Source organism: Enoplosus armatus, chromosome 4, assembly GCF_043641665.1.
Source record: "Enoplosus armatus isolate fEnoArm2 chromosome 4, fEnoArm2.hap1, whole genome shotgun sequence".
In the NCBI taxonomy this organism is placed as follows: Eukaryota; Metazoa; Chordata; class Actinopteri; order Centrarchiformes; family Enoplosidae; genus Enoplosus; species Enoplosus armatus.
Genome location: NC_092183.1, coordinates 19,422,117 through 19,441,911, shown reverse-complemented (window position 1 = coordinate 19,441,911; position 19,795 = coordinate 19,422,117). Strand labels below are relative to the sequence as shown.

General features: G+C 42.4%; 5 protein-coding genes across 5 annotated transcripts; 4 read left to right on the top strand and 1 right to left on the bottom strand.

Moving 5' to 3' along the window:
- Nucleotides 1-1,682: 1,682 nt before the first annotated feature.
- On the bottom strand, nt 1,683-4,314 carry lsm1 (LSM1, U6 small nuclear RNA associated). The gene is made up of 4 exons (XM_070904228.1): nt 4,174-4,314; nt 3,957-4,025; nt 3,667-3,782; nt 1,683-2,266 (listed from the first exon to the last, which is right to left on the bottom strand). The coding sequence occupies exons 1-4, from the start codon at nt 4,217-4,219 to the stop codon at nt 2,096-2,098; spliced, it is 402 nt and encodes a 133-aa protein (XP_070760329.1). The 5' UTR covers nt 4,220-4,314; the 3' UTR covers nt 1,683-2,095.
- A 681-nt stretch (nt 4,315-4,995) lies between these two features.
- Nucleotides 4,996-9,241, top strand: bag4 (BCL2 associated athanogene 4). Its single transcript, XM_070904225.1, has 5 exons — nt 4,996-5,116; nt 5,706-5,825; nt 6,031-6,261; nt 6,482-6,751; nt 7,120-9,241. Exons 1-5 carry the CDS (start codon nt 5,024-5,026, stop codon nt 7,582-7,584), a joined length of 1,179 nt encoding a protein of 392 aa, XP_070760326.1. The 5' UTR covers nt 4,996-5,023; the 3' UTR covers nt 7,585-9,241.
- Nucleotides 9,242-9,757: 516 nt separating this feature from the next.
- LOC139284070 (dual specificity protein phosphatase 26-like) lies at nt 9,758-10,926 on the top strand. Its single transcript, XM_070904226.1, has 3 exons — nt 9,758-9,936; nt 10,416-10,627; nt 10,720-10,926. Exons 1-3 carry the CDS (start codon nt 9,758-9,760, stop codon nt 10,911-10,913), a joined length of 585 nt encoding a protein of 194 aa, XP_070760327.1. The 3' UTR covers nt 10,914-10,926.
- Nucleotides 10,927-12,187: 1,261 nt separating this feature from the next.
- Nucleotides 12,188-13,854, top strand: LOC139284068 (serpin A3-5-like). Its single transcript, XM_070904224.1, has 5 exons — nt 12,188-12,821; nt 12,929-12,999; nt 13,124-13,317; nt 13,424-13,571; nt 13,660-13,854. The coding sequence occupies exons 1-5, from the start codon at nt 12,188-12,190 to the stop codon at nt 13,852-13,854; spliced, it is 1,242 nt and encodes a 413-aa protein (XP_070760325.1).
- A 1,215-nt stretch (nt 13,855-15,069) lies between these two features.
- carnmt1 (carnosine N-methyltransferase 1) lies at nt 15,070-19,506 on the top strand. The gene is made up of 8 exons (XM_070904750.1): nt 15,070-15,206; nt 15,697-15,892; nt 16,410-16,576; nt 16,798-16,938; nt 17,236-17,414; nt 18,038-18,151; nt 18,449-18,552; nt 18,652-19,506. Exons 1-8 carry the CDS (start codon nt 15,070-15,072, stop codon nt 18,844-18,846), a joined length of 1,233 nt encoding a protein of 410 aa, XP_070760851.1. The 3' UTR covers nt 18,847-19,506.
- The last annotated feature ends 289 nt before the right edge of the window (nt 19,507-19,795 follow it).

The following is a 19,795-nucleotide window of genomic DNA, read 5'->3' as shown; positions in this document are numbered from 1 at the left end:
TCAAGCCAGAGACAGACACAACTCCACCAGAAGTGAAGCTAATTTGTCAGCAAAATAAAATCACATTACCGGCGCCACTTGTTTGTCTCTGGCAGTGGCCCCCCCGTGGCGCAAACTCCCAGCCTGGATCCACCCAATGACAGCCAGAGCAGAGGGAGTGAGGGAGGTCACAGGTGTCACACTTTGTGTTACAGGATACAAAAGCATGTCTGCTGAAATACGCGCTGTAAAGCCACGCAAACGTTTTCTTCTTTCTCTTGGTTGAAACTTCACTTTGTCTCCACTGCAATGACACAAATGAGGGTAACATTAGCCACTTACTGTGGTAGTGGATATGGAGTGGGGGGGGAAAAGGTAAAGTCGCCCTCTGGTGGCAGAATTTCTACATGATGAGCTGCATTTTATTGGCCATTTTCACAGAAGCATGTCACAGTGGAACCGGCACAGGTGGGGACACCTCACTAGTTCTAGTGTCTCTGCACACTGATGAGACTTACAGACGATGCCATGACCCATGATTGCAAAGTAAATTGGTCCGTATGGCTGCAAGTTTTCATTTCTACAACATGTGCGTCAGGGCCATATTCAGGTCCAGAGGTTCACATCTCAATCTCATCTTCAATCCAAACCCTGAGATCCCAGCGAGTGTCTAAACGCCGTCATCTGACGTGACCATTTTTATATTTGAGTTGGAGGCTCATATCTTCCATCACTGCCAGGTAACCTATAGCTAATATCTCCATGACAATAGTTATGTAATGAATGAAACTATCCCCCAAAAGATGTTCATTGTGGCTGTGCTACATTTGTATGGGAAGGAACCTTTGGCCAGTTTACTCAATACTGTTGAGCCAAATCTTATTCCCCTTTAGAAACCCTAAAGACTTTACTTGTGCCCTCTTTTGTATAGCCCCAACAATGTAGGTACGTATGTAGAACCCCTGCTCAACGTTTACCCTCCTGATCCATTTGGGCCCCTGTAACTATTTCAATGGATTTTGTGGCCTTGAAGAGTTTTATTTTGAAATTTGACCGGAATTCGTACTTTTATAACTGCATACAACTTGACATCTTTCTGGAAACGATTTTTTTCCCCCCTCATGCAGACTGCTGTACAGTCTTCACAGTAAAAAAAAAAAAAAAAAAACATACATTGAATCTCGGCTATTTCACGTGGTACCACGCTAACTCGTTGAAGAGTTCATACCACCCAGCCGGCCTGCTGCAGCCGGCTGAAGGGGCGCACTGAGGCGGACACAGGGTGCCCGCCGAGCGGCTGTTTTGTATTAACTCACTGCATCAGTCCAAATGATGAACAAGCTTATCATTGACCGATGAGGGCAGATAGGATCGATTTCTCCGGACGCGCTCTTATCTTCATAAACAGGACACAACGTAACCCGATGCACGGATATACCGCCTGCTTAAACTGAATTACCCACTCGTGCCCTTTCATCACAGATGGCATAACAAATGCACGAGTCTCACGTTTGATGTCACATTGCAGGCGTGCGACGTGGTCTGCATGTTGGGATTGTGGCGCCATCACACAGGACCAGAAGGGCACTGGCTGCTGCTATGGGGCCAAAAATATTTCAGCATTTTAATGCATTAAACACAGCAGAGCAAGTAAAACAGAATCAACGCGGTCAGATAGTGTGATGACACAAGCACACCTTCCATAATGAAAAACTAAACTCTTTAATGGAGCATAGCAAGTAGTTTTTTTGTCAATAGCAGGCCCACATATCTCCAAATAAAAAAAAAGACTGACCATATCAGTGACAAAATACAAAGTGCTGCTGTCAAATAATTGCTAAATTGCCAACAGAGTGATCTTGAACATAACACGCGAGTTTTCCATTTTGCTGTCATGATTTGCAAAACTGAGAGCAGCTATCACATTTTTTTCCCCCTCCAAATTAACTTCACACAGTACACTACAGTATATAGGCCCAGCATGATGCAGCCTTGTACCCATAAAAAAAAAACAAAAAAAAACAAAACACTCTCATGCTCTCTCAAACTCAAATTCAACGTAAAACATCTCAGTCATGTATAAACTGAGAAAGAGGCTCTTGGAATCAAGGCGGCATTAGTATTCGTCCAAGTTATCAGCTTTGGGGACAGAAAGGCCTCGGTCCTTCAGGACCTGCATTTTGACTTTCTCCGTCTCCTGTTTGGCTTGCTGCTGCAACCGTTGCTCCTCCAGAATCTCTTCAATGGAGACCTGCTGCAGGAGTGTGTCGCAGGGCTTATCCACATCCTACAGAGACAACATTTCATCAGTCACTGGCTTGTAACAAACATATCAAATATTATGTATATTAATACACAGCTCAATCAAACTTGAATGTGTGTGGTACACCCACTGAGCTCCAATGAGCCGTTTTGTGCTTTACTGTTGATCAGCCTTATTTAGTATCATTGTTTGATACAGTAATGGCATTAGCAGCGACTCAAGCTTCTAGCCTGTTTAAGCAGAAAACTGTTCACTCTTTCCTCCCATGACAACTTCAGATTAAAGCTTATAAAAAACATTTACACATACATGTGCAAACACAGCATTGCAAATATTGTCCTGTTCATCTAATATCTCACTGGATGTGTCTGAAACGGCACCACAAACCTAGCCTGTGTGCAGACTGAAATAACAGACGTAAATTAATGATGAGTAATAAATTAATAATGAAATGAAACTGAAATGGCAGCTCAGTGTAATTATCAGGCTACCACAAACCTCTCCCACCACAAAAGATCTTAACATCATCCGGAGCACTGAGATTGACAATGATGTACTGATGCCTCGAGTCTGTCATTACATCATCACGTGGTATGACGACCATAACTTCTATAAATCCATTCTTCTTTGATTACTGTACATCTCCGGCAGCTGTAGAGGCTGTCCTCCTGTCATATTTATAGAGTGAGACATGGAGTCTGTGTTCATGGGTTATGTTTGTGCTGTGTGCACGGTCCTATGTAAAGTGTATAAGGTGTCTGTTTTCACGATCTCATACATTAAAGACACGTGATGGTGACAGAAATCTAATATAATGAATGTTTCAGTTACTCTTCTTTAATGTTGTGAAGAAGAGCCCATTTCAGTGGCTGAGCAGAAGTTACATCTGCAGTTTTTAGATCTTAGACTGGGTTTTTGTTTTGTTTATTTTACAGTGCATCAAAATGGCAGACGGATCAATACATTTTCAGAGTTTATAGCTCTGTGAGCTCCAGACAGCTTTCACCCGCCATGTAGGAGGATTTATTAGAAAGCAGAAGATCTGTTGTGTTCTCATTTACTTTGTTTGTAACCTAGTAACTCACTGTTCTAAAAAAATAAGCATAAGCGGAATGTCCACCCATTTGCTGACAACCTGGCAGCATTAAAATATGTAGAACAGGCAATAAAAGTGTAGAATAAACAAATAAATAATCTCATCTTTTAAATGTGTTTGCACCCTTGGCTAAAAGGTTATGTGAACCTTCACTCAGGGACTCATTACTATGAAATTAACGTAATGTGTAGCAGTTACTCACTGTCTACTGATCTACTGTTGTTGAATCTGAATGTGTATCATTTCAGCTACATGTATCATCCCAACACACACACACACACACACACACACACACACACACAAATAAAATGAGGACCTTCCCACTTACTATCTCTCCAAGCAGCACTACATTCTCTCCTCTCACAATGAATATTCCTCTGGGGATGTCACCAAATTTTTTCCCCACATGGATGCGCTCAACTGTCTGATGAAAAACTAAATTGGCTGGGGAGGACAAGAGAAACAGGTTAGAGAGATAATGTGCAGTATTATATACAATAAAAACATCAGACGGTGGGAACGGTATGACCATTTGTCATATGCAGTCATTACACATTAGCTTGTGCTTTGAACCCTATGTGAGTAAAAACAAGTGGGAGATAAGTAAATGGGTTATACCAAACTGATCAATGCTTCTGAGGTAACCGATCAGTGTTCTGCCATCTCGGAGCAGCACCAGGTGCTTCTCTGCAGGACACAACCAACACAGGCAGGTTTAATATCAAACGGTTGCATATGATCCAGTTTGTGTCAAACACGATGCCACATCTTGAAGCCGTTTTTCTACGACACCATCTCTATCTACGAGGGGAGTGGATCCTCCTCTCCAACTTACTGTCGATGTCGTCAATGAGGCTTGCCGTCCCTGGTACGTAGTTCATCTTGGGCTGCTGTTTATTTGCTTCGTGTATCTTTATTTGACGTCAAGCCATGAATGTTTCAAAATATGTTTCTTTTAAGAAGAGCACAGGAAGCGTCTTTATACACGCCCGGGATAAACTTCCTGTAGACGTTTAACCCTTTCAGCGCTGCATTACAATTACATTTCCGTTCATTCACTTTTTAGGAAAGTTAAAAACCCATCTTGAAATAAATGCAACACAAAAGACGAATCGTTTCTGAAGATTAAAATGTAAGTTAATATTGAAAAACAATTTATATTTTTTATCACCTTTTTCCTATTGGCTAAATGCGTCTACTGACGCTCATGTGACACCACAGATCGTTTATACAAAGCGACATTGACAGAGTCGGAACAACTCAACACTTGTGCAGCCATAACATTATCCAAATTAAATTAAATTTTTCATCCAAACAGTAGACCTTCCGCATAATCTCTCATCTCTATGCAGTGTGAGCATAAGGTAAAGTAAGCAGATCCAAGCGTCCTTCACCCCGTAATGACGATCGTGGTGTCAGAAAATAGCGGCGGAGTGAGACCTCTGTAGTTTTACTGGTGCCCGTCCTTAAAGACACAGGACAGGATTGCCCGAGCTCGGCGTCATTCAATCATTTCCTGATTCCAATCAGGCGATCTCTACTTCTGTAGGAAAACGGCTACATTGTTGTTAGCAGTTTGGAGCAACGGACAATTCAGATAAGCAACTACTGGCTTGTTAAAGGCTTGGTTTATTATTTTTGCAATGGCAGATGACAGATCGGCTGCCGGGCAACGCGCTTAGCTGATGCATCATCATCAAATGCAGTCAAATCTGAAATCTGGCTGGCCCTCGACTTGCAACTCGGAAAATAATCACGAGAACTGGAATAACACAATGGTAAGTGACTGGACACAGCGTAGACGCATCCCCAGGGGTTGTCTGCTGCCTTTGAGAGTCTTTAATTATCAAAAAACGACCTGAGTTTGTACAGAAAAACATTGTTACCCCGCTAGCCTGCGGAGCTCTGTTCATGCTAGCTGGACGACTAACGGAGCTAGCAAGTGTTACGTAATAGTTACCGCTATACTGCTAGTTCAGCTGTTGCCCGAGTTTGTCACGGTTATCTCGGCGTGATAGCGCTGCTAATAGTATTACAGTTGTGTCAAAACGTACATGCTTTAGCAACAACGTATCTTTCCTCAAACATTCATCGTGGTCCGTATTCGGTTAAGCTAACTGCACAGCATGTCTACTTCGGGCAAAACTGGTTCAGCAAACAATTAATGCCATAACTGCCACTATTTTCTCAGTCATTGTGTTTTCTGGGATAGGCAGTGATGTAGAATGCATGTGGTTTACAGTGTCCTTTGTTAGCTTGTACCAAGGACAGCTTAGATTATAAATAGTAACAGTTACCAATCCTGGTACTTAAGGGCAGAGATTTCCTTCTTAAATAACTCTCCTATGTGATATTCTGTGTTCACAGGACGCCCCTCAGTATCCAGGCTACCCTTCACACTACTGGTATCCCCAGTCTCATTCCACGGGACACTATGCAAATACCTATCCCTCGGGATCAGATGTTCAGCCACAGTACAATCCACAGGTACAGCTCATTATGCAACATAACATGGTGCTCTAAATCTGAGGGTGTACAGTAGGAGTAAATCTACTCATTATCTTAAGTCTCTTAAGTGCTCTCACCTTTCCCTCACATTTTCTAACAGTCAGCCACTGTGTCGAAACGCTTACATCACTGTGATATATATGCTTAATAGTAAGTAATCTCCCCTCTTGTGCTTTCTGTATAGATGATGCCTGGAGGTTATCCAAATGGCCATGGTGTCTACAGCCCAGCGCAGAATCAATATTCAACAAGTGGTTTCCACCCATCCAACCCTTTCTACTGTGCTGACCCTCAGAGACCAACTTCAGGTCCTTATCCTAACCAGGGCTGTCCGGCAGAGCAGAGCAGCGGGCCGTCTGGACAGCCGCACTCTCAGCACCAACATCATCACTATCAAGGTCCACACTGTCAAGGGGTGAGTTCAGTTAACACACATGCCATGGTCAAATGTTGGAAATGGTTGTTGCCAGATGTAACAGTTGATTGTCTCTGACTGTGGTTCACCACGCAGAGTGCTATTAGTTGTAAAAATCATTTGCTTTGTCTTTTTCTCTGAACCAAAATTACCTACACACCCAATAGAAAGTGAAGATGATTGGGAATACTGCATATATCTGCCCTGCCTCTGCTCTCAGGGTCCTGGATATCCCCCTGGTCCGTACCCTCACTACAGTGAAGGTGGTCATGCAATGCCTCCAAACCCCCCATACCCCACTGGCCAGCCTCTCCACCCAAGCTCCCAGGCTGAAGCGTGGGTGCACTCTGGTGCATATGCCCCCTCACAGCAGCAATGGCAGCCAGGCCAGCAGCCTCCTCAAAACCACTACGGAAATCCTGTCCGTCCTCCGCATCCTCCAGCATGGCCAGGGACTGGAACTGGTGCTCCACCACCATACCAACCAAAGGTATGAATCTGCAGCTATTTCAATCTGGTTTTCATTTTCCAAAAGATGCTTTGGTATTGTTAATTAAGTGAGGTAAATGGAAGGAGAGGCTGATATAAGACAGAAATAAACACACAAAGTATTAAAAGTAAGAAAATGGCATGGATAAGTTTCAGACAAGATGCAAACTTGTTTTGGGGGCAATGCTATAAGAATAAGGATTACATTACAGAAATCTGGATTAATATCTTCTATCCTACAAGAGCACCTTTATGGACAATGTGGCTTCATGAAATCAGATTTGGAGAATTAGATTGCAAAAACCAAAATGTCAAATTTGAGGATTATCAAATATCTTAAATACAATCTTTTGTTTTGTGTTAATGGAGGACCAACAGCACCAACGTGCCCCACAAGTGGGACCTAAACCCAGGCCAACCCCATCCCTGAACCCCCCCAATGGAAAGCCTGCCGAAATAAGCTCACCTCCCCAGATGTACAACAAAACCGGGAGAGGTGAGCCTAATCCTTCACAAGGTGAGCCTCCACCCTCGGCCCCGGTCCAAGCTCCAGCTCCAGGCCAGGCTGGACCTCATCCCCTGAGCCACAACCCTGGCCTAGCTAAGGTCCAACAGGTCATGGCCAGAGTGCTACTGCTTCAGGAAGATGTTGATGAGTTTGTTGGCAGAAAGACGGACAAGAGTTATCGGTGTCTGGAGGAACTGCTGACCAAAGAGCTGCTGGAGCTGGACTCTGTGGAGACTCAGGGACAGGAGAACGTCCGGCAAGCCCGGAAGGAGGCCGTACAGAGGATCCAGGCCATTCTGGACCAGCTGGAGAAGAAAGCCTTCTGAACCGGACTTATTTATTGGTTTGTGGGTCACTAAGTCTTGCTGTTCTTCTTCTTCCAGATCTTCCATGGACACAATGAGGGTCTAGTCTTGTTCCTCGGAGCTGTGTTATCTTTAGGCTGTTTTCTACCAACATGATATAAAATGCCTGAAGGAAGTGGCACAGACCCAAGAACAAGATAGAGCAATTACTGGTACATGGAATCAACCTTTTGAAGCCTAATTATGCTGGTATAAGTAATATGGTGGTATTAGAAGTGCAGACTGATGGTTGTACATATCATAAGTGACTTTCAGCCTCAGTGAGTGACTGTGCTGGCTACACAGCCTGACACTTTTGCTCAGCTCATCTTTTATGTCATGCCTTTGCCAGCATAATGCAGGGCAGAGTCACTGGAAGACGAATTGATTTAGTGCCACATAACAACCGTTAGTGGTCTCTAACCTGTGATGCACATTCAGATTATCGTCATGCTGTCCCTCAGGATTGTGGGTGGGTTTTAGTCTGATCCTACATCTAACAACACGTGCACTCTGTTAGCTGTCTATTATTACATTTCACAGTCCATTTTGCATGATCATGATATGGATCTCCCCTCCCCGATAGAGGCCATACATTTAGTTGCCCATAGTCACTTACCTCTCCATGTCTCTGCTGGAATAGGTGCAGTGCTTTCCTTTCTCAATTGTGCTCCCAGCCCCGCATGCACTGTAATGTCAGACAAGCACTCAGTACAGTCACAACATCTCCGAGCTCATAATTGGGCTTAGAAAGTAGCAGATTAGTGTCCCCTAAAGATTTCTGTCCCCATTATTCCATCTTTTGGATGAAATTGCTTCCTAATGTGGACCTAGAATCAGACCTACATATGAATGCCATGTATTTCACTCTAGGAACTAGTGTTGTAACGGACAAGCAGGAAAGTTTAAGAATTACTTGAAAAGCTGTTCAATTATGTTCTTTCTATTGCTTTTTGAACACAAAAAAAATATGACTTAGCGAGTGAATTGTATTTTCTGGATGAAGTGTTCAATCAGCTGTAAAGGGTAAAGGATGTACTTCAACATTTCAGCAATGTTTTGTGCTTAAGGACAATGTTGGTCACAGCACTTGGATCAAGTGTTGGTTGAATTTGGACTGTGTTCCTGTTTTCTCTAGCACTAAAATCCTTGTTATATCAAATCCAGATCCACAATCCATTTTCTTGTGTAGAGCAAGTCTTTTTTTTTTTTTTCAATCATTCTTGATGTATTGATTTAGAAAAAAAAGAGTGCCATATTTCAGGAGATGGTTTTATATGATTAGAAAAAAATAAAAATAAAAATGAGATCACAAGCTTTGCATGGAAACAAAAAAAAAACATCCTTTATATGTGTTCATTTTCCTGTGCTGGTTTCTGTTTAGATGGAGCACAACTGTACAGTTTCAGATGTAATGCATGTTTCCAACACAAGATGGGAATCTTTGCCTGATACATATTGGAATTATTACAAGTGAGAAAATAGCAGAGAAATAATTAAATGTCAGTATATTTTTCAACCTGTGATCAAATGATTTTATTTTCTCTCACTGTTTTATATTGTTTATTATTTATATTGTATTCAAATACAAATGCAGTCAACAGCGCAGGTTTAGATAAGGTGAAACGTTTAGCTCTATATGGATACAGATAAATAAGCACATTTTATTCTTGAAAAGAAGTAGAAACACCTGTTTATAAAAATTCAAGAATGAAATATTGCTTGTTTTGTTTTTTTTGTAAAGTGCAACCTGCTGCACAAGTCCACACTCCCTATATCCACCAGCCAGCATTCAGATCTTTAAATAGACAGCTATTTTGATGCAAAAGCATAACACTGGCCCCTGAAGGCTTGAGGCACACAGGCTAGATTTAATTCGAGGGTCATATGGCCTGACAACACTTTGGACACTCGGTGGAGAGTAAATCTGAGGTGAAGAAACTGGCGACTCATTCATTCTGCCCAGTTTGACACGGCAGTTCCAGACAGCTTGCTACGGAATCATGTTTTTTAACATTTTTTGGTAAACTAACTACAAACTGCAGCTACCTTTTTTGACTTTTTGTGCCGTCTACTTTTAAGGGACTAGAAGTTACCTCATAAGTTAGGAAAGCTGCCTCAGAAGTCTTGCCTGAACCCCCGTACAGAGAAGGCCATGTCCTATACATCCAAACTCCCTGCGTCCTGGAATGATAAACCCCCTCCTCGGAAAGTGGAAATTGACCTGAGCTCACCTGGTTTAGCAGTGTTTGAGTTGGAAAGACTCTTGTTTACCGGCAAAGCCATCATCAGCCATGCAGATGAAGTGTGGCCAAGGCTTTACATTGGTGACCAGTAAGTAACTCTCCTTAAGTAAAAACCTTATAACTTTCCTGTGTATGTTATTCTCAAACATTCTTATGTTGTGACTGCGAGAGTGGACTGAGTCCCCTTTTTTCTTTTTTTTTTCTTTTTTACAGATATTACCCAATTCTAAAATTGGATTTAGTCCACATGTGAAAGAGGAACTGACCATAAATCAGATTTAAATGCAGCAACTTAAGATCCCACAAGTTGCATTCCACATTGGGAACTTGCGTAAAATACAGCTCTGCTATGTGAGAGTTTCCACTGATGGCTAGGCATGAAAGCAAGACTCAGGTTTCTTAAGTTCTAACTCACGTGGCTGAAATTGCCTACTAATTGTCAATCCCATCACTATGAAATATGTTTCCTGCAAATGGTTCACCAGGAAACGCCTTTTAAAACATTTTACTGTATATTCCACCTATTTTCAGACACCGTCAGTGACTACAGAGTGTTGTGTTTTTCAGACACAGTGCCGAGAACCGGGCTGATCTATCCAAGCATCGAGTCACTCACATCCTGAACGCAGCTCACAGCAAACGCAGAGGACAGCCAGACATCTATGAGGGCATGAAGATCACCTATATGGGCATAGAGGCTCATGACTCCTGTGGCTTTGACATGAGCGTCAACTTCCAGGCAGCAGCAGACTTTATCCACAGGGCTCTCAGCAGAGGAGGTGAGAGGAGGGGTGGAAAGTGATAACTCGCTTAAAGGCAATTACATTTGCTGCAAATTAATGTTGCGATGTAATGTTTCTCTGCTTCTCAGGCAAAGTATTGGTGCATTGCCATGTAGGAGTGAGCCGCTCTGCCACCCTGGTGCTGGCTTACCTGATGCTGAAGCAGAACCTGACCCTCGTGGAGGCTATTTGTGTTGTGAAAGATAACCGGGGCGTCATCCCTAATCGAGGTTTCCTCCGACAGCTCATCAAACTGGATGGCCAGCTCTTTGGCCCACACTGACCCTTGCCTGAAAGCCTTACTGATCCACTGTTGTAAAACTATGTTTTACGATATTGTTTTTGAAAAGGGACTGATCCTGTCCTGGATCATGTTTTAATGGTCATTAAGGTAAAACTATTTCGTATTCTGTTCATTTGCTACATGTTAAATGGATTTGAATGTTTTACATTAAAGAATATGAATCTGGTGCAGCTTTTGGTGAATGTCTGGCAGTCCATTTACACATTGATGCTCCTTACATACAAAAACATGAATTGGATTCCTGCTGTATGATACGGAGTATGGGCTAGAGACACTTATCATCACTAACGTGTTTTCATACATGCTGCTGAAGTAAAACAATGGCAGTGTGGCTTTTGCATTTATCCTGTGCAGACAGTCTCAGTTTGATGGTTAGACAGTAATCATTACACTGAACAAATGCAGGGGCTGAGCAAATAAAAGGTTGAGATAGAGAATAAACAAAGCCAAAGTTCAGTTGCTCTGATCTTATAAGGGGACATTTCCCTCTGTTCAGCCTGTGCTTTGCTGTCAGTGGTGGATGAGACATACTGTGAGTAGGTAAGTGGTTAAAAAGATTTAGAGAGCTCAGATAGATTGTTGAGCAATATGAGTGTTCATATACAAGTTTAACTACTCTGCCAACAGTTAAAAACAATGTTTGACATCTTGAGTTTGAGAAGTGACTCTGTACAATGGCAAATCTGTGTTACAAGTGTTAGAAATGACTAGTTTTACTCTTTTGTATCCTCCTCGGAGGTTCAATGAATATTGTTGTAATTTCAGGCACCTCTGTATAACATTAAATATTCATGACTGAAAATGCAACAATCAAATAGAAAAAACATCTTATGAGTTTAACACTCAAAAATTCAGCTAATTTGCTTCATGAGGCCTGCATGGGTGTGGATTTAGATGTGATTGACAGTAACCAAACAGCCCACCAACTGTCCTCAGATTCTGATCCAAATGTTGCTAAACCCTGATTGGTGCACAGACATATGTGACATCACCTTCTCTAAGTCAGCCCTGCCCACTTCAAACCAGTGAGAAGAGCACAAATGCAGAAATCTGTATGCAAAATAACCAAAACTGTTCCTGCAGTGGCAGAAAATAGTGTGTTCACGTAGGAGCCCACCACTCATAGTAAGAAGATGGTTGAGAAAATAGGCTTTCAGGGCCTTTAAAACAACATGTTCACATCTCTGCATGAGCAAACACTGTGTAACCCAAATAAACAATGCTGCACTTTTGAACTTTTGTCTTAGTTCACAATGATGCGCGCAGCACTGGGTATCTGGATCATCTCAGCAGTGATCTGCGTGGGGAGAGGCCATCACCATGCAGGTCATCATACGACAGACCAAGACACTGCACTCGACAGCAGCGCCAACAGCGTCTCACTGGTGACTTCAGCAAACAAAGAGTTCGCCTACCGCCTGTACAGGAAGTTAGCAGCCCATGCAAACTCAGAGGGCAAGAATATCTTCTTCTCCCCTGTTAGTGTGTCTGTTGCCTTGGCTGCCTTGTCCGTAGGAGCACGGGGGGAGACCCACCACCAGCTTTTCAGCGGTCTGGGTTTCAACAACTCCCTTCTGACACAGACAGATGTGGACCAGGCCTTTCAGATGCTCCTCGAAAAGGCAAACAAGACCTCTAATGAAGACACCAGTGAAGGGACCGCTGTCTTCGTGGACAACCGCTTCAAGCCCCGGCCTGAGTTCCTGGAGACCTTGAAGCAGTCCTACTTTGCAGATGGGTTCAATGTTGACTTCACCAAAGAAACAGACAGCGCCAATACCATCAATAAGTATGTGGAGGAGAAGACCAACGGGAAGATAGACAAGCTGGTCGAGAGCCTGGATCCAGGCACAGTCATGTATCTCATCAGCTACATCTACTACAAAGGTAAAAGGTTACATGAGATGAGATCTGGTTTATTGTCTGTTGCACCTTTAAGTTTTATGTATCAACCATAAATTGCGTTTTATTTTCTGCTCATCCCCGTCAAACAGGAAAGTGGGCCACTCCATTTGACCCTAAGCTCACCAAGGAGGACGTGTTCATGGTGGATGAGAACACCAAGGTTCAAAGTTGCTTCATTCATTCAGAATGGATTTGAGTTACAATAATTATGCATCATTGTGCCTCCTTCATACTGTGTGTCTTTCCCAATTAACGGATTAAATGTTTAAATTCTCATTTTCAAGGTTCCAGTCCAGATGATGAATATGGAGGATACATTTGATACTTACTACGACCAGGGCATTAACACATCAGTCCTCCACCTCCCCTTCAACAGCTCCTATTCCATGCTGCTGTTGTTGCCTGATGAGATGGCAACACTGGAGAATGTCATTTGCCCGGGCCATGTCACCAAATGGCTGAAGTGGATGAAGTCCAGGTTGGGAGGATCTTAAATCATCTTTAAATTCTTTGTCCTGTCAGATCAGTCATTACTGTCAGATGGTGAACTGGTGCATGTTTGTCTATTTCCAAATTTCTTTTAGGACATATGACGTATATATTCCAAAGTTCTCCATCAAGACTTCCTACTCGCTGACTGATGTGTTGACTGAAATGGGAATGACAGACATGTTTGGCGACCGTGCAGATTTGAGTGGCATTTCAGAGGGGCAGAAACTGGTAGTCTCAGAGGTAAGGACAGAGAGCATATTTTGTGAGCATATTTCCTTCCCTATATTCCATCCACCTTTCATCTCATCCTGCCTCCATTGTACTGTAGGTTGTGCACCAAGCTACCCTGGATGTTGATGAGGCCGGAGCCACCGCTGCAGCTGCTACTGGCATTGGCATCACGCTCATGTCCCTTCGCTACGTCCCTGTTTTGAAGTTCAATCGTCCATTCATGGTCGTCATCACTGAACGCAGCACAGAAAAAGTCCTCTTCATGGGCAAGATTATCAACCCAAACATCTGATGGAATAAACACTTTGTGTTTACTGAAGCACAGCTGTTGCATCGCATATAAAATACTCAGAGAAACATTTGTCCTGTGGTCTCTTGCTTTTCGATTGTGTAGCAAACACTTTTAAAATGTTGACAAGTTTGTTTTTATATTAGTTTTTGAAGGTAAAAAGATACAGGGACAAAACATTACCAACAGGTATTTTCATTAGCATTTGGTATTCCCTATAACAGAGATAATATTTTATAACAAATACAATAAATTCGGGGACTATGGAGCATTTTTAATCCTCTCCTGTCTGTAAGTTTTCTGTACCAATCAGAAGATGGGCACTAATGTACTTTTTACAATGGCTATTGTATTGGGAAAGATTGAAAAGGCATGGCAGTTTTGTATGTTTTAGCCCAATAACTACAAATACTGCATATTATATATTACAACAGTGTACATATTACATTCAGCCTTTGTTGGAGGAATGCCAGAACTTAATCCCAGGTGGCATCCAGTATCCACATATTTCAGTACAGGATGAACACCAACTCAGTAAGACTTTACGTTTGACGGCACTGACTCAATATCTGTGCAGCTGGATTGTGAAACTATTCAAAAATGGTACAGTACAGTTAAGTGTCAAGGGTGTCTCTTTATTTGCTTGAACTGATTGTCCTAGTGATTAGAATAATCTACGCAGCTTTACCGTTTCGCATTCCTTCTGACCCACAGAGAAAGGCTGAGCTGTGTTATGATATAGTATTATGCATTGTGCAGTAGACCGCCGCTGGTTGTGGCCACAGCGCCAGTGGGCTCGCCGTCAGCTGTGGCCAGCTCAGCAGTGTCTGCATACAGCAGCTGTGATTATGACTACAGCTTTGGCTGTGGCTGTCGCTGTGATTGTGACTGTAGCCACGGCTGCTCAGGTTGTTATGATTATGGCTGTGACACATTAGTTTATAATGGGTGTAGCGCTAACGCTGTATTGGTAACACAGCTGCCATAACTTCTCATAAAATCTCTCTCTATCTCTCCCTAATAATCTGCTGTGAGTAGATTGTCTTATTTTGTTCATGTATTTAATTGTCTGCTATCAAAGCAGCTAACTGCAGTCTGATCATCCGACTGTGGGTGGCAGCAATACCCCTCGTGGAGTCTGGTCTGCTGGAATTAATAAATCTCACGAAGAAGACATTTGTCGTGTTTTGATTGGACGGCTGTAAATTTGTTTCAGACATGGCCGAAACAGCAGGAGAGGGAGCGCAAGGAGGACCCTATTTTAACAAAGAGCGAATAAAATACAGCCCCGAGGAGGAGGCCAGACTGGAAAGACAACATTTCTGGAGAATAATCGATGCTTTTAGATTTTACAGGTACAACATCAATGCTTAAAATAAAGCACGAGTCCGGCAACGGCAGTTTGTGTCAATAGACGATGTTGCTAGCAAATAACGACAAATGGATAGATAACTCGGTTTGGAGGGAAAACTTAGATAATCCATCTTCATTCGAGCATCTCTTAGTGTTTCCCACAGTTGAGTCAGCTTGTATTTAACCAGTTTCCTGTGGCATTTATTTGCTAATTTTCTGACTCTAGCTCCACTCATGTCACCGCACCACTTGTACTCCATGATCCACCCTTTCTCCCTCTCAACACTTCTCACAAGTTAACACCTAAGAGAGGAATTAAGTGATGTAGCAATCTCACTGGAAGACAATAAAGAGGGTAAATAATACAGGGACCATATGGACCAGTGTTAGACCCACAAATTGCTCCTCGGATGAGTAACTTGTGTCATCCCTGGGGAAACCTGACATGAAAAAGTGTGTGCCATTACTCTCACTTGTGTCTCTTCTTGTCAGGGTCCATGTCGAGGAACAGGTCAAGCGTGCTGAGCGTCAGTTTCGGAGCCTACCACAGCACCACCAGAATTTGCTGCCACATGTTTTGTCCAACCTGGCCCAGATCAGCCAGTGTGCGGACCACAACCAGGAGTTGCTGCAGGCCATCATTCACAACAGCCTCCACATGTTTGAGAACATTGAGTACGGCGAGAGGGTAAGGCTTGACTCACACTAGTTCCAACAGATTCAAGACTGCATACATATACATTTCTACCAGCCGTGACAGCTGGTGTTGTTTTCACCTTGTGAGTATGTGTGTCATCATGGCAAAATGTGGTCCTGGAGACACATACTGTAGCGGGAACTACCACAGGAGAGGTTTTTAGTACTTTGCCAGGTGTTTATACGTCTGTCTGTGGACAGATTTTGTCAACGGGATCGTGAGTCCGAAGATGGGTGTGGTCTGAGCAAGGCTGCTGGTAGCAGGGGGGGAAGGAAGTAGGGAAGGGGCTGTTTGAGCCCCACTTTACGTCCCTGGCCCACATAAGTCGCGGATGACTGTTAATGGTTGTTCTCAACGGATGCCAAATACTATGTTAGTATGTGGGTGTGGTCTGACCCACGAGTACTGAGTACTCATGTAATGATGTAGTAATGACTACTGAGCACTCATGGGTCGGAATGTCAACAGAAATTTAGGTGAAGATGTCATGTTTTCATTCAACTTCCAGGAAGACCCGCGGAAGGCGCGCCCATCCACTACGTTTGACATGGACAAGCTCAAGTCCACCATAAAACAGTTTGTCAGAGACTGGAGCGAGGTGGGCCGGGCCGAGAGGGACACCTGCTACCTGCCCATCATCCAAGAGATCCAAAGACTCTTCCCAAGTGACCAATAGTAGGAAACATTGTGCTCACTCACACACACACACACACACTACCACACAGACACCTGCATGCATGCCAAGAAAACAATGACATAATGTGGATACTAAATGATACAAGCAAACACCTTTTCCGTGTGCTATGGTATCAGAACACCTTGCAATAATTGTGATAATGTGACTTACTCCATGTTTTCCATGTGATATGTGCATTTTGTACATTTTATTATGTCAGTGATGTGTCTAAGGTGAGCGTGCTGGTTCCGGGTGCTGGGCTTGGCCGTCTAGCCTGGGAGATCGCTCGGCTGGGTTATATTTGCCAGGGCAACGAATGGAGCTTCTTCATGCTCTTCTCTTCAAACTTTGTTCTCAATAGGTACAGCACAGACTGACACTAACACTCCAGCTGCCTTACACAACACTTAGGGACTTTCACCCTCCTATGCATACCTGCATGCAGGATATCGCTGCTTGCTTGAGGTGGAACTGTTTATCAGTCTTAATTCTATTTTAGTATTTCTATCCAAGTATGTCTCAGTGCAAATGATCACAAATAAAATCAGAACACATCATTCGTATTCAGTATTCAGTTGTACAATTCTGACCTCATACTCTGCTGAATACCACTCCCATCCATCCACTTGTTCTCATAAATTTGGACTGCTCCATTCAGGTGTGAAAAGGTGAACTCTCTGACCCTGTACCCCTGGATCCACCAGTTTAGCAACAACAAGAAATCCTCCGACCAAACACGACCGATCACATTCCCTGATGTCAACCCCCAGAGCTTACCACTAAGTTCAGACTTCTCCATGGTAGCAGGGGACTTTGTGGAAGTCTACAGTGACTCAGGTCAGTAAAAGCTGTGTGGATCTTTCACCTTTGATAGTGTCCCTGAAATAATTTGCAGTCAAATTGCATAACTCCTGGAAGAGAAATGTGCCAACTGAGAGAATTAACATTTTTCCCCCCCTTTTTTTTAAATTTAAAATGCAGAGCTTAATCCCATACTGTATGTTACCCTCAGCAAGCTCCACAAAATAATTGTACTTGTTCCAGCGGTGTTGCAGATTTTAAACATAGCCACATCACAAAATAACAACGAAAAAATGTTATGCAATTTTTTATCAAAGCCCCTGCAAATGTAGCCATTTCAGGCTGCAATAATCACGGAAACCCTCTGAGATTATGTTATTAAGGAGACACATTTTACATAATTTCTCTGATTGATGACATAAACTATAATTAATATATAATAGCTCACCAATACAAATGCATGTCAGAGTCCTTACTCCAGGCTTCAACAATGGGTTACAGGTCATATACTGTATTCAAATACAGCTGATTTTCATTTATATCATTACATTTTCTCTAAAAAGCACATATGACGAATAATTGATCATTGGTGAATTGTGCACCTTTAGTAATATTAATTAGAAGGGATCATATGATAATATATTTTCTGTTTTGGTCAGATTCCTGGGACTGTGTAGCTACCTGCTTCTTTATTGACACAGCCCATAATGTCATTGAGTATGTGGAGACTATCTGGAAGATTCTGAAGCCTGGTGGAGTGTGGATCAACCTGGGTGAGTCTGCTTTTATTAAAGACATTTATTTATTTAAACTCTACTGCCAAACAAAATGCTTTCCATGAGTAGATAACATAAAAGACAAACACACCACCGTAGACCCCCAAGTACTAGAGAAATGATATTTGTCACAGCAATAAATAAAAAAATATTAAAAGAAGAATTCCACCCTAACATACTCTTGGTGATTCTTTAAGTGACCCAGATCTGCTGAGCCTAAAGACAGTTAAACAGTTATATCTTTTCGGGTCTCAGTAAACTTATTTCAAAGTTAAACCTTCAATGTGTCTTCAGGTCCACTGCTGTACCACTTTGAGAACATGGCCAATGAGTTCTCGGTTGAACTTAGCTATGAAGACATTAGGACAGCGATCGTTAACTTTGGCTTCCACATAGAGGTAAGCCACAGACTATGATTTGTGTTCACGGCTTCACATCACATTTGTCTTCAGAAATCTTGTTCCAGTAGTAAAACAGTATTTGTATTTCTCCTGCAGGTGGAGAAAGAGTCAGTTCAGACCACCTACACAGAGAACGACCGCTCTATGTTGAGATACATATATGACTGTGTTTTCTTTGTGGCACGAAAACCCGCAGACCTGTACTTTAACGGTCAAGACGACGACCAACAACAGAGTTCTCCACCTGCCGCTAAGTCACCACGGCGAGAGGAAACCGACAGCCTGACGTGACAAAAACAGAGAAGTTAGAGGACTAAACAAAGATTAGACTGCCAAAACGAAAAAGAAAATGGAATCAGTGGACATACATTTTCTTTTTTGTCGTACATATTTTTTTATGATGCATCTCATGGAGAAATGTGCCCATCTTCGCAGGCTCTGTTTTGTTTTTTTGTGGGACGGGCTTAGCACCTGAATATGGCTCAAATTGTAGAATGTAATATGAAATACTGCAGTACTAAGTTATGCATAACACCTGAAAAAGATCTAGATACTCTACATCTCTTGATACCTGTGGGTTTGAGATGAGTCAGTTGCTATTTTGTTTTAGTGGTTTGTGGGTCAGCTACAAGCCATGAAGATTACTTTTAACTGCGGTCTTACTAATTATCATCTCCATTGACTTTAACTGCCTGAGAGAGAGAGAGAGAGAGAGTGTGTGTGTGTGTGAGTGAGTGAGTGAGTGATAGGACAGTGTGATGTTAACATTTGCTTTTGAAATCTATTTATTTTTTTCAAATATGGTGCCAATAACTATGTCTACCCATTCGCATAAATCATCAGTCGACACTGAAAATGTAATCAAAACATGTTTCAGCTTTTCAGGAATAAGTTGTTTAAAGTTTGAGATGACTTTCATCCACTTTTCTGGTTTCTAATCACACTTTGGAATAAAGCCAAACATTTAAAGAAATCTGAATCTCCAGAGTTTTACAATTTCAAGTTTGACATGACCGCACTGAAACGCAAGTGTTTTCATTTATTTCAGCATTTTTCAGCAGTACTGAAAAGGCAAATGTGTTTTGTGTGTACTTCATCAGGCTTGCTTATCAATTAGTAGATAAAGAGAAGACATACACCTTCGTTTATACTAAAGCGTAAAGGATATATTTCACTGCAGACATTTTGACCTTGTCTCAGCAAGAAAAGCACAGGTTGAACTAATAATATTAACAAAAGT

Coding starts and splice junctions, on each gene's coding strand:
- lsm1 (XM_070904228.1), bottom strand. CDS start 4,219: ATGAACTACGTACCAGGGACGGCAAGCCTCATTGACGACATCGACA. Junction 3,783..3,956: donor CAGAAGCATTGATCAGTTTG/GTATAACCCATT, acceptor TGTCCTCCCCAG/CCAATTTAGTTTTTCATCAG. Junction 2,267..3,666: donor TAGTGCTGCTTGGAGAGATA/GTAAGTGGGAAG, acceptor TTGTCTCTGTAG/GATGTGGATAAGCCCTGCGA.
- bag4 (XM_070904225.1), top strand. CDS start 5,024: ATGCATCATCATCAAATGCAGTCAAATCTGAAATCTGGCTGGCCCTCG. Junction 5,117..5,705: donor AGAACTGGAATAACACAATG/GTAAGTGACTGG, acceptor CTGTGTTCACAG/GACGCCCCTCAGTATCCAGG. Junction 6,262..6,481: donor AAGGTCCACACTGTCAAGGG/GTGAGTTCAGTT, acceptor CTCTGCTCTCAG/GGTCCTGGATATCCCCCTGG.
- LOC139284070 (XM_070904226.1), top strand. CDS start 9,758: ATGTCCTATACATCCAAACTCCCTGCGTCCTGGAATGATAAACCCCCT. Junction 9,937..10,415: donor AGGCTTTACATTGGTGACCA/GTAAGTAACTCT, acceptor TGTGTTTTTCAG/ACACAGTGCCGAGAACCGGG. Junction 10,628..10,719: donor CAGGGCTCTCAGCAGAGGAG/GTGAGAGGAGGG, acceptor TCTGCTTCTCAG/GCAAAGTATTGGTGCATTGC.
- LOC139284068 (XM_070904224.1), top strand. CDS start 12,188: ATGATGCGCGCAGCACTGGGTATCTGGATCATCTCAGCAGTGATCTGC. Junction 13,000..13,123: donor TGGTGGATGAGAACACCAAG/GTTCAAAGTTGC, acceptor CTCATTTTCAAG/GTTCCAGTCCAGATGATGAA. Junction 13,572..13,659: donor AGAAACTGGTAGTCTCAGAG/GTAAGGACAGAG, acceptor ATTGTACTGTAG/GTTGTGCACCAAGCTACCCT.
- carnmt1 (XM_070904750.1), top strand. CDS start 15,070: ATGGCCGAAACAGCAGGAGAGGGAGCGCAAGGAGGACCCTATTTTAAC. Junction 15,207..15,696: donor GATGCTTTTAGATTTTACAG/GTACAACATCAA, acceptor TCTTCTTGTCAG/GGTCCATGTCGAGGAACAGG. Junction 18,553..18,651: donor ACTTTGGCTTCCACATAGAG/GTAAGCCACAGA, acceptor TTTCTCCTGCAG/GTGGAGAAAGAGTCAGTTCA.